The sequence below is a fragment of the Erythrolamprus reginae genome, chromosome 3 (genome assembly GCF_031021105.1).
Source record: "Erythrolamprus reginae isolate rEryReg1 chromosome 3, rEryReg1.hap1, whole genome shotgun sequence".
NCBI classification, from domain to species: Eukaryota; Metazoa; Chordata; class Lepidosauria; order Squamata; family Dipsadidae; genus Erythrolamprus; species Erythrolamprus reginae.
The window spans coordinates 55,027,334-55,038,465 of record NC_091952.1 but is presented as its reverse complement, the minus strand read 5'-3'; the positions used below and the strand labels follow the sequence as shown (position 1 = coordinate 55,038,465).

At 37.3% G+C, this 11,132-nt stretch overlaps 1 protein-coding gene across 1 annotated transcript; it reads left to right on the top strand.

Annotated features, from left to right (window-relative positions):
- Positions 1 to 480: 480 nt before the first annotated feature.
- LOC139165668 (pepsin B-like) lies at positions 481 to 9,586 on the top strand. Its single transcript, XM_070748886.1, has 9 exons — positions 481 to 536; positions 780 to 933; positions 2,731 to 2,848; positions 3,634 to 3,755; positions 4,826 to 5,016; positions 6,274 to 6,396; positions 7,704 to 7,845; positions 8,455 to 8,553; positions 9,434 to 9,586. Exons 1-9 carry the CDS (start codon positions 481 to 483, stop codon positions 9,584 to 9,586), a joined length of 1,158 nt encoding a protein of 385 aa, XP_070604987.1.
- The last annotated feature ends 1,546 nt before the right edge of the window (positions 9,587 to 11,132 follow it).

Here is an 11,132-nt window from a genome sequence, read left to right as displayed (position 1 = left end):
AAAAGTTTAGCAAGCATAAACGGAAAATTCTAATATGTAATTCAATCAAAAGTAACCTTATCCAACCTTACTAGAGCAACTGGGATTATTCATTTATTTTCCATTAGTTCTTAAAACAATAGGAGCAGCTTCCAAGGAAATTGATTATAATTTTCCATTTTGATATATTATCCTGTATTATCTTTGCTAGTAGGTAATGTTTGGTGAAGTGAAATTCTATTAGTCTTTTATTTAACATCAAGGGCAAAAATTCAATTGAAAGTAATTCAAACAGAGGAAAGTTAATTCCTATTATCCATAAGAAAAGGTATGTTTGTATTGGCTTAGTATAATAAGATTAAAGAGAGATAAGGAACACAAGAACAAAGAGATTAAGTATCAGAGAACAGTTGCTTTGGATATAAAACTGGAGCCACAGCAGACTAGTTGTTTTCAAAAATTTTGAATTCCCTGAGATAATTCCCCAAGACACAAAGTATCATGAAGTGGTTGATCCTGGCATTAGTCTGCTTCCACCTGTCAGAAGGTTTGCATAGGTGGGTATCTCAGACCATACATAAAATGACAATAGAATTGAAACAATCTAAAGCAAATAGCTTTTAGCCAAAAAATAATAGCAAAATTATCTTTTTATCAATCCATGGCAAGCTTTAGTGTTCCTGTTTCTTCACTTGATTTCTTGTTTGTGTAGTACTTGTTTGATGGGTAACGAAAATGTTTAAAATATGCAGATAGTTGAGATAGTGAAGGATATTCTGGCTTTCTTTTTTGGTATGTAGAATCATTCTGCAGAAAGGAAAATCCATTCGTGAAAATATGAGAGAGAAGGGAGTATTGGAAGATTTTTTGGAAAAATACCATATTGATCCTGGATTAAAATATCAGTTCAATAAATTCAGTGCTACATACGAACCAATGACCAATTATTTGGACGTGAGTATTTAAACCACAGAAATCTCTATTTTCCTCTGTTTCATCTAACTTTGTAACTCTAGTATTTAAGTTTATTATTGACACATTTTAATAGCTCTTCTCAGAACCAATCAAAAGGATGTTATTTAAGTGTAATGAAATATCGCTTAATTATTTCATCTTTCCTTTCTCCTATGAGCAACTGTAAATTGACTGCTGATGTCTGAACTCAGGAAAGGACACAATCCATTTATTTATTTAAGTCATTTTTTGATGCTACCTCATTATTCAGTAACATACTTTGCAGATTATTTTTTTTGCTGATTTTTTTTGCGATTATTATTCAAGAAAAAATAGTTCTCTGTATTTTTTAGTTTCACATGATAGGACAATTGTTTTCTGACAATAGTACCTAGATATACCTGTATATAACAGCAACTTAATGTAATATCTATTTGGTGAGCATTCTGATTTACTTTGATTGAATAAATGACAGCAACGAGGTAAACAATCTATGCATAGCTTACTCTGAAAGAAGTGAGATAGTTTACAACTGGAATAATAAATCCATCTGCTTCTGAGTAAGTGACATTGGATCCAAACACTATGATAGTAACAAGAAACTTTGGCTTAAACCTTACAGAGTACATTCTTCAGTGAACATGTAACCAAAGTTTGGTTTATTTCTTCATTTCATACTCATAAAAAGACACATTGCCTTTCAGATTTTTTCTTTTTCATGAAAAATGGGCAACATGAGAATAGGAAAAAAACTCTGTTTCCTAGGGTTGCCAAGATTTGGGCTGCAAAAATCTGGAGACTGTTAGACAGCAAAAAACAGTAGACTGTGCCTCATTGCCTCATTTTGTAGTCATGAATGTTTGTACCCCTAGAAGATGTTCTTGTAGTTATAGAGATATTTTTGAAGTCCCATTAGATGGCAACATTTTATAGAAGGGACCATTGGTAGGATTCAATTTTTTTTTACTACTGGTTCTGTCGGCATGACTTGGTGGGTGTGGTTTAGTGGGCATGGCAAGGGAAGGTTACTGTAAAATCCCAATTTCCTCCCAATCATCTGGAACTTGGGAGGCAGAGCCAGTCAGTGGTAGCATTTACTGGTTCTTTGAACTGTCAATACAATGTATATGACTGTTTTGGGTAATACAATACATATGAGCCAACTATGTATGTATGTATGTATGTATGTTTGAGGCATGTTCCTTTAAGGGCAATGAGGTGACTGGCCACAAGAGGGAGCCAGTAGAGTCAAAATGTCTGCTACCGGTTCTCCAGAACTGGTCAGAACCTGCTGAAGCCCACCTCTGGAAAGGACTGGAGCAGGAGTGGGTTCCTCCCTGGTTAGATTGGTTCATTTGAACTGGTAGTGACACGCTGGTGATGTCATGATTATATCACTGACCTGGTTCAGTTAGTGCCGGTCCGTGGCCATTGCCATCTTTTAAAAAAAATGATTCCCCCCCCCCTTTTGAGCATGTGCAGAAGTCGAGGTTCCGGCACTGTGCATGGGGTCACCATCTTGTTTTTGGCTTTGGTGGGGGGGATATTTTCTGATTCTTCAGCACTGCACATGCATGTGTGCACTTTGACCCCGTATGCCCATAAGGCCTGCCCATGCGGCATGGGAGGAAGCTAACCTGCAGCAGGGTAAGTTAGCACCCACCCCTGGACTGGAATTTGTCTCTCTTATTTGATCTCAAGGACAGGCAGGTGCTGTCAGGGAGAGGTAGTTCCCTAATTATTTAGTTACTCCAAAGTTTTTGTGGAACCTGTCTCATAATTATTTTCATTTGACAGACTTTTTACTTTGGAAAAATAACAATTGGGACTCCACCGCAAGATTTCCTTGTTCTTTTGGATACTGGCTCTGGTATTCTGTGGGTACCTTCTACATATTGCACATCAAGGGCCTGCGGTGAGTAGTCTACTCCGTTGCTGAACATTTTGAATATCTGCTTTTAGAGAAAATATTCATTTTTGTCAAAACCAAATATATTTCCCCTTATTTTAAACCATTTATACCTTGTCTATTGATAAGGAACCTTTTCTGGGTTGCAGACCCCCAACTCAGCCTTCCAGTCAATGAGTGGATCACTGAAGGGAGCAGAGCTGAAAATTTGGGCTCCTTTTTAGCTGCTTTAGGGGGAGAAAGAATGAATTAAACAATTGGTGCCTACAATATAGTTCTGGATTTCCCATTTCATAACTGTGTATTTCTTTGCCAGTGCAAAAAATGACAATCTGTTATGAGGGGGAAGGGGGTGAAAATCTTAAATGTGTAACTGGACCCAAATGACCAGAGTCATGATGAGCTTTCCACATAAAAGTTTTTCATTAGAAATTCACTTCCTAATATCTTGGGGAGTTATTTTAAAATGCTGAAAGTTGCCATGTTGGCCAAAGTTTTGCTTTGATTTGAGTCTACAAAAGAGGACCTCTTGACCTGTACTAATAAGGATGTTTCTTATGCATGTCTTTTTTGAAAAATGCCTCTTTCAAACTCTTTCTACCCCCTTGCTATTTCAGTATGAGCAATTAACATTTTGATGTGGATTTTCCCTACAACATGAGAGAATGAAAAATTATGGGGCAGGCTGGAAGTAAAGTAAAGTACAGATCTGTTATAGAGAGAGAAAAAACATCTTTCACTACACATAGAGCAAAGCTTCTACTCTCTATTTTTTTCTTGTTTTGTTGTAGGAAACCATCACGTGTTTGATCCACAGCAGTCATCTACGTATTACAGCTATAATGAACAAAGTTACGTCCTGAGATATGGATTTGGTAGTTTGAGTGTAATGTATGGTTATGATACTGTGCGGGTGAGTAGATTGTTAGTCTTTGATTCCTTACTACTATGCTACACTGATTAATTCATTAGAATTAGCTCTAATTTATTTACATTTACATTTATTAACTGTTTTAGGGAACCAATGCATAAAATAAGCATTAAAATGACTATAAGTCTAAAGAGAATAAACATAATGTTAGTAAATTGTTATCATAATAAAAGCTATAGAAACAGTGTTCTGGTTAAAATAATATACTAATCTAACCCTGAAAGTCCAGCATCAGATTAAATGTCACAATTTCTTAAATAAGGGTCTAGCAAGGTTTCTGGTGTTAATACAAAAACTCTGGTCTTGTAGTTCCCACCAGCTCTAGAGTTTTTTGGTATAATGTCAATAAAATAAAATAACCTTGAAATCTGATAAGGATGAATTATGGCAATCAGATATCTGCTACCATTGGTGGTCATAACTGGCATATTTGCTAAAGACTTTTTGCATTTGAGACAATGAACCTTTATGAGATTCTTCCATACATCACCATCTGCAAGGGAATAAGAAAAAAAGAGGCAATATAACAGGACTGCAGCAATCAAAGCCCTGCCCTTGTGTTTGTGATCAGCAACAAAAACACAACATCTTGATTCTTTTATTGCTTCCCCACAGACAATAGCAGCTGCTGTGGCCTAGAGGTGGTGCTCTTGTCTCATAATCAGGAGGTTGTGAGTTCTATCCTAGATAGAGTCAGGTGTGGGGTCTCCTGCTTGGGCTGGTGGTTGGACTAGATGACCTGCAAAGTCCCTTCCAACTCTAGGAAAGTTTATACCATTTTCACCCATGGATAACCTCAATTTTTAGCAAACTACCACTGTCCTTGCTAGGCAGTGAGAAGCCATCCCCATGCTATTGCAAAGAAAATGATATGGAAGTCACCAGGAATCAAGCTTGAGTTGAACAAGACATTATGCTTACCATACTGTATATCTTTATTATAAAATCGCATAATCATTATGATTAAGACCTAGAAATTTCAAGAGAACGTGAAGAGTTGTTGCAATACTATGAACTGCAAGTGAAATCCATTTTTCAATCTTCTCTTGCAGATCCAGAATATTGTAGTTGAAAAGCAACAGTTCGGATTGAGTGTAGGGGAAGCCAACTATCCCTTCTACTATAGCAACTTTGATGGGATTTTGGGTTTGACCAATCCTAATCCAAATTCAGGTGCACTATTGCAGCAGATGATGAATCAAAACCAGATCTCTGAACCCATTTTCAGTTTTTACTTCTCACGGTAAGATTAACCACATTACATTTGTGCCATAGCATGTAAGTATAATTATGGCGTTCTTCCAGAATGAGTTACCTGGAATAGAGCAATTTATTTGTATTCCATGGTTCAATCCCTTCATCACAAATTCAATCAAGTTCAATATTCCAGCAAGGAATGATATTGAAAGAGAGGGCAAGCATCAGGATAAGGAAGAGATTTAAAATTATTTTTAAATTTAATTTTGATTTAAACCATTTCTGATTTAAAAACTTATGTTAAATGCAAGCAACCAGAACAACTCCAAGGTTTAAGTCAAGAAATTATTTTATTGTTGATTTACCAGTTCAACAAAGATTATACCATGCTGCCTACCTTTCCTTGGCAAAACCTAATTTAATCCTAAATGTTTAATCTCATACACTTCCTATTGGGACTTCCCTCATTTCAGCTGTTGGTTCCACCACATATAGTAAGAACTACTTTATTCACAGAGTGTAAAAATAGTTGTACCCTTGTTTGTCCCTCTACTTATATTCTTATCTCACACTTGGAATTGTGAAAAGTTGAATTTTCACAGCTTTTAAAAACATGGGTCACAGTAGAGTGAGCAGTTGAGTGAAGGGTGTGTATGTCAATGGGGTGAATATTCATCATTAACCCACAACAATCTGTACTCAGTTTACTTCATTGTTATTAACAATGCCGCTTGGCGGGACCCAGGGGAAGAGCCTTCTCTGTGGCGGCCCCGGCCCTCTGGAACCAACTCCCCCCAGAGATTAGAATTGCCCCCACCCTCCTTGCCTTTCGTCAGCTACTTAAAACCCACCTCTGCCGCCAGGCATGGGGGAACTGAGATACTCTTTCCCCCTAGGCCATTACAATTTTATGCATGGTATGTCTGTATGTATGTTTGGCTTTTTATTATAATGGGTTTTTAATTGTTTTTAGCATTGAATTATTATTACATGCTGTCTTATTATTGCTGTTAGCCGCCCCGAGTCTTTGGAGAGGGGCGGCATACAAACAAACAAACAAACAAACAAATAAACAAACAAACAAACAAACAAACAAATAAATAAATAAATAAATAGATAGATAGATAAATAAATATTTTGTAACTTTACCCAACAACTGGCGGTTTTTAAAAAAAAACCTTCTGGCCATATTTTATGGTGAAAATGATCCTAGGATTGTTTACTCTATACAAAAAGACCACAAACAGATGAGCAGCTATAGCTAATATTCTTTCTTTTGTTCATTTTTTCTTTTTCTTCTCAGCCAACCAACTGTTCAGTATGGAGGAGAACTGATATTGGGAGGCATTGATCCCCAGATGTACACTGGGGAAATTACCTGGGCCTCTATGACTGACCAGGGTTACTGGCAGATTGGTATAGAACAGTAAGTGATATTTTTTCTTCCCGATTTGTATCTGATTCCATTTTATTTCAATGAGCTGCTTCTTCACCTTTTATAAACAATGGAAGGATATTTCTCTCACCCGTTGGTTAAGTCGTGTATTAAAGTTTTGGCAAAACTGATGAATCCAATACTTATTTGCTACTTCTAAATATGTTTGTGGGAAGTAAAAAAGGCCTTCTTCTGCATGGGATACAAATTTGGAAAACAGATGGGCATGTTACTTCTCACCATCCAGCTTGCTAGTCAGCCAGCCAACTCCTCAATTGGCTAGTACTGTATCCGCTATCCTTGGGCAGAGTGCAGTTCAGTATAAAACATATACTTTCTTTCTTTCTTTCTTTCTTTTTTCTTTCCTTCCTTCCTTCCTTCCTCCTTTCCTTCCTTCCTCCTTTCCTTCCTTCCTTTCTCTTTCTTCCATACAGATTCCATAAGGCAGACCAAATAAAAATGGGCCTCCTACAGAGCTACTTGACCTGTTTTGGGGGTTTTGACAGCCATGCACAAACACACACACACACACACATTTATAATCATTACAAAAACCCATTCAGTCATGTCATATGTTTTTTTTGCCATTTTTCAACAATTCCTTTTCATTTCTAGTTAAAAATGCCCATTAGGGAAAATAGACTTGTTTAACAACCAGTATTCTCTTTCTTTCTTTCTTTCTTTCTTTCTTTCTTTCTTTCTTTCTTTCTTTCTTTCTTTCTTTCTTTCTTCCTTCCTTCCTTCCTTCCTTCCTTCCTTCCGTTCTTTCTTTCATTAATTCGATTATTATGCCGCCCTTCTCCTTAGACTCAGGGAGGCTTACAACACGTTAGCAATAGTACTTTTTAACAAAACCAGCATATTACCCCACAATATGCTTACCTTAATGACCACAAGATTCATTTAATGGCCATGGTGTTTGCCTAACCCAGGATTCTGCGGCAGTAGTGGATTCTAAAACCTTTTACTATGAGTTCGTGTGTGCGCTTGTGCGCACTCGCACCGCTTCTGCGTAAGCACAGAAGCCCCGACATGCTTGCCAGCCTTCCACGTGGACCTCCGTGACTTCCGAGACTGGGCAGGGCAGGATAAGCGAGCAAGCAGTGACTGGAGACCAGTTCAGGGGGCGTGGCCAGTCAGCCATCGCTAGTAGTTTGATGAACGAGGCCACATGTCTATTAATAGGTCTGAACAGATAGCATTTCACCCCTGGGTTTTTCCTTATTTTGCCAATTGTAGCCTGCTTTAGTTCTTTGCAACGGTTTTAGTAATATTCTGTGTTCCTATTGTTTTTATAGATTCGCTATTGGCAGCAAGGCTACTGGCTGGTGCAGTGAAGGCTGCCAGGGGATTGTAGACACAGGGACATTTTTGCTAACTATCCCACAACAATATTTATCGGATTTCGTTCAGGCTGTCAATCCTGCTAATGATGGTTCAGTAAGTAGAGGAAAGAATCTTGAACAAACTTTGTGGTTGTTCAGGGAACTGTTACATTACAACTAGAGAAATCTATTAATTTTGATTTCATGCAGTTCCTCATTTACTTGTTCTTATGTTTTTAATCTATGTGAACATTTGTTTGTTTGTTTATTTATTGGATTTATACGCCACCCTTCTCCAAAGACTATATGCATTTTATTTGCATTTTGGAGTATTTACTCCAAAATAACAGGAGATGGGGATGTTGCATACTGTTCCTTACAATGTACTTTTTTGTGCACATTAAACATGGTTGAGCTACAATAATATAAAACACAATTTTAAAACTGCAAAACAAAAGTTTGCTAGTGATTTGTAAGTAAGCTCAGAAGTATAAAATAAAAGTCTACTCAAAAGAATGCAAAAATAAATATTTCTTTCTGCCACACTAGTGGCCATAAATAATCTGAATATCATTTTATTGACTCAAAGACATTTTGCACAGCTTTAAGTAAGGCACATTGGACAGGCTGAAAAAAAAAGACAAGGGTTTATAGTGCTGCTGTAAGCTGGCCAACCTCCCTTGTTGCCTCCATTTAACCTTCCCTTACATTTGTTCTTTCACAGTATGCGGTGGACTGCAACAATATCCAGAATATGCCTACTATTACCTTTTCCATTAATGGTTCCCAGCTCCCACTTCCTCCTTCTGCTTATGTCTCCAATGTAAGTATTCTTTTCTAAATTCTCTGTGTATAGGAAGCCAGTTCCTTTTATTTTATTTTTTTAAATAGTTTTTTAAAAATTCTTTAAAAACATAACAAAAAATAAACCAACATACATTTACAAAATACAAAAATAAAAAGAAGAAAAAATAAAACCCAAAACAATAACAACAACATCACCATAACAAATAACAATCAATGTATACTTTACATCATCATGTGAGGAGGGAAAATGTAATTAAATATTTCCTATTCTGGTAAAAAAAAAAAATCCAGTATCCACTATTAATCATTTTGGTTATCCATATTCTATTAATAGTAGTTAGAAGCCAGTTCCTTTTAAGATGAATTGATGTTCCATACCTCAATAATAATGTCACATAGAAATAGCATTAAGTTGAAGCTACTTTATTTATAATAATAATAATAATAATAATAATAATAATAATAATAATAATAATTTATTAGATTTGTATGCCGCCCCTCTCCGAAGACTCGGGGCCGCTCTCACAACAATGCTAAAAACAATATTATAGTAGCACGAAAATCTTTCCCTTAGTTTGGAGCTATCAAATCTGTAGTCTTCCTTCAATAATTCAGTCAGAATTATAGATGCGGATGACACAGATGGCTGCTCTTGAAGAATCAGATGCATATTGAAGCACATATAATATGGATTTTATACCAGGTCCTTTCAAGCAAACCATAGAACATGATACTGCTATGCAATTGCATAATAACACGGAGAACCTGAGTTAGACAATGTTTTTATATCATGTAATTTAATCACAATCCAAATCCAGATTCCATTAAAATGTGATTGATATCCCTTCTTTTCTGCAAATAAGGGCACAATCTGAAGCAATTTGTTTCTTTTACAGAAAAATGGTCAATGTTCACTTGCAATTGAGTCAACATATGTGCCTTCCTCAACTGGGCAGCCTCTATGGATCCTGGGTGATGTCTTCCTTAAAGAGTATTATTCCATTTTTGACATGGGAAACAACAGGGTTGGCTTGGCATCATCAGCCTAAACGAATTCTAATTTTCTTTCTGGAATAATGGAGCTAATTTTTTGATTCCAACAAAATATTTCAAATTAAATTTGTACTGCAAATTGTATGTTTCTCAAGTGACACCCAATGCTATCAGTTTGTTCACTTAAGATCCATTGCTACAAAGAAATAAACTCTAACATGCCAAACTGGTGTTTGTAATATTCATTCTTTAACAATGTACGTATATATTGTGGATTACACTCCACAATGTATTGTTTTAGTCTTCAATGAAATTCTTTTCTCAATTGCTTTTTGTGGTAAGAAACAAATAAAAATAGGAAGGACTGGTTCAAAATATGGGAGATAATAATAAAAGTTTTTTTCTAGAAGCATCTTCACTAGGAGGAAACATGTTTTACAATACTGCCACCTAATGGACTTTGGCCCCAGTATTGGATTTTACAATATTATTTCCCTGCTACACCCACCAAACCTCGCCCACCAAGCAATGCCATGCTCAGAGTAGAGAATGGCATCGCTAATTGTTGTGATTCAGCCTGAGGCTCCTCAGGGAACGGCTGGAACTCTGCCGGATCCATGCTCAGAGGGGGAGGACGATGAACAGGAGGGGGAGGACCAGGCAGAAGAGGAAGAGGAGGAGAGAGAGCAGCCTGAGACCCCCAGAGGGGGGGCTCTCCCCAGCGAGTAGCCTGGATTCATTAGATGAAGACGCCCAGGCTATCATAGATATGAGGCAGAGACGGGAAGCCCAAAGAAGGGGCCAATTAGCAAGGTATTTCCATCCCTAAATTGGTAACAGCTGGGTTTGGGTGTGGTTCTCCTCAGCAGGGTTGAAAAGGCAGGCCCGCCCTTACTGTATTGTGGAGAGTTATCAATTGGGAGTCCTGTGATCTTGCTTCGATTCTTGGCGTCTCTGATCCTGGCTTGTGGCTTCTAAGGCTGAAGACTTGGGGGAGGCGTGGGTTTTATTACCTCCAGTGTTGTTTTTGCCAGCAAGAATCCTGTTTTATTGCCTGACCGTCGTGAAACCTCTGTGAAGCTTCATAACGTTCCTGTCTGTAATAACAGTTTTTGTTACCTGTGTTTGCTTTCAAATATATAAACTGCCTTTGCTTTTTACCAGTGTGTCTGGATACTCTTTTTAGTTGGTGTTGGTGTCTGGGGGGACCCAGACAGAACACTAATATAGAGACATTAAGATTGAATATCCCCCTCTCAACAGGGGAGAAGGGATATGAAACCACCTATCTCCTGTTTACAACGCAGTCCTTTCAGCAGTTCAGGAAGGGTCTATGGCAACATACCAGAGCCAGCTCACCACAACCAATTGACCATCGTCATCTCACCACAGCCAACATACTGCAGCCAATTTGCCTTGGGATAACTCACCATGCCAACTCACCACATGGGACAAGAGTTACATAAATATTGAAGAAAATGTCTGATAGAATAATTAAAGAGAGGATGCCAAAGGAGAGACAAAGTAAAATCTGAATGACAAAAATTTAAATAATTTTTAAAATTATTTTAAATAAGTAAATGGAATCTTGCAGCGAGTTGG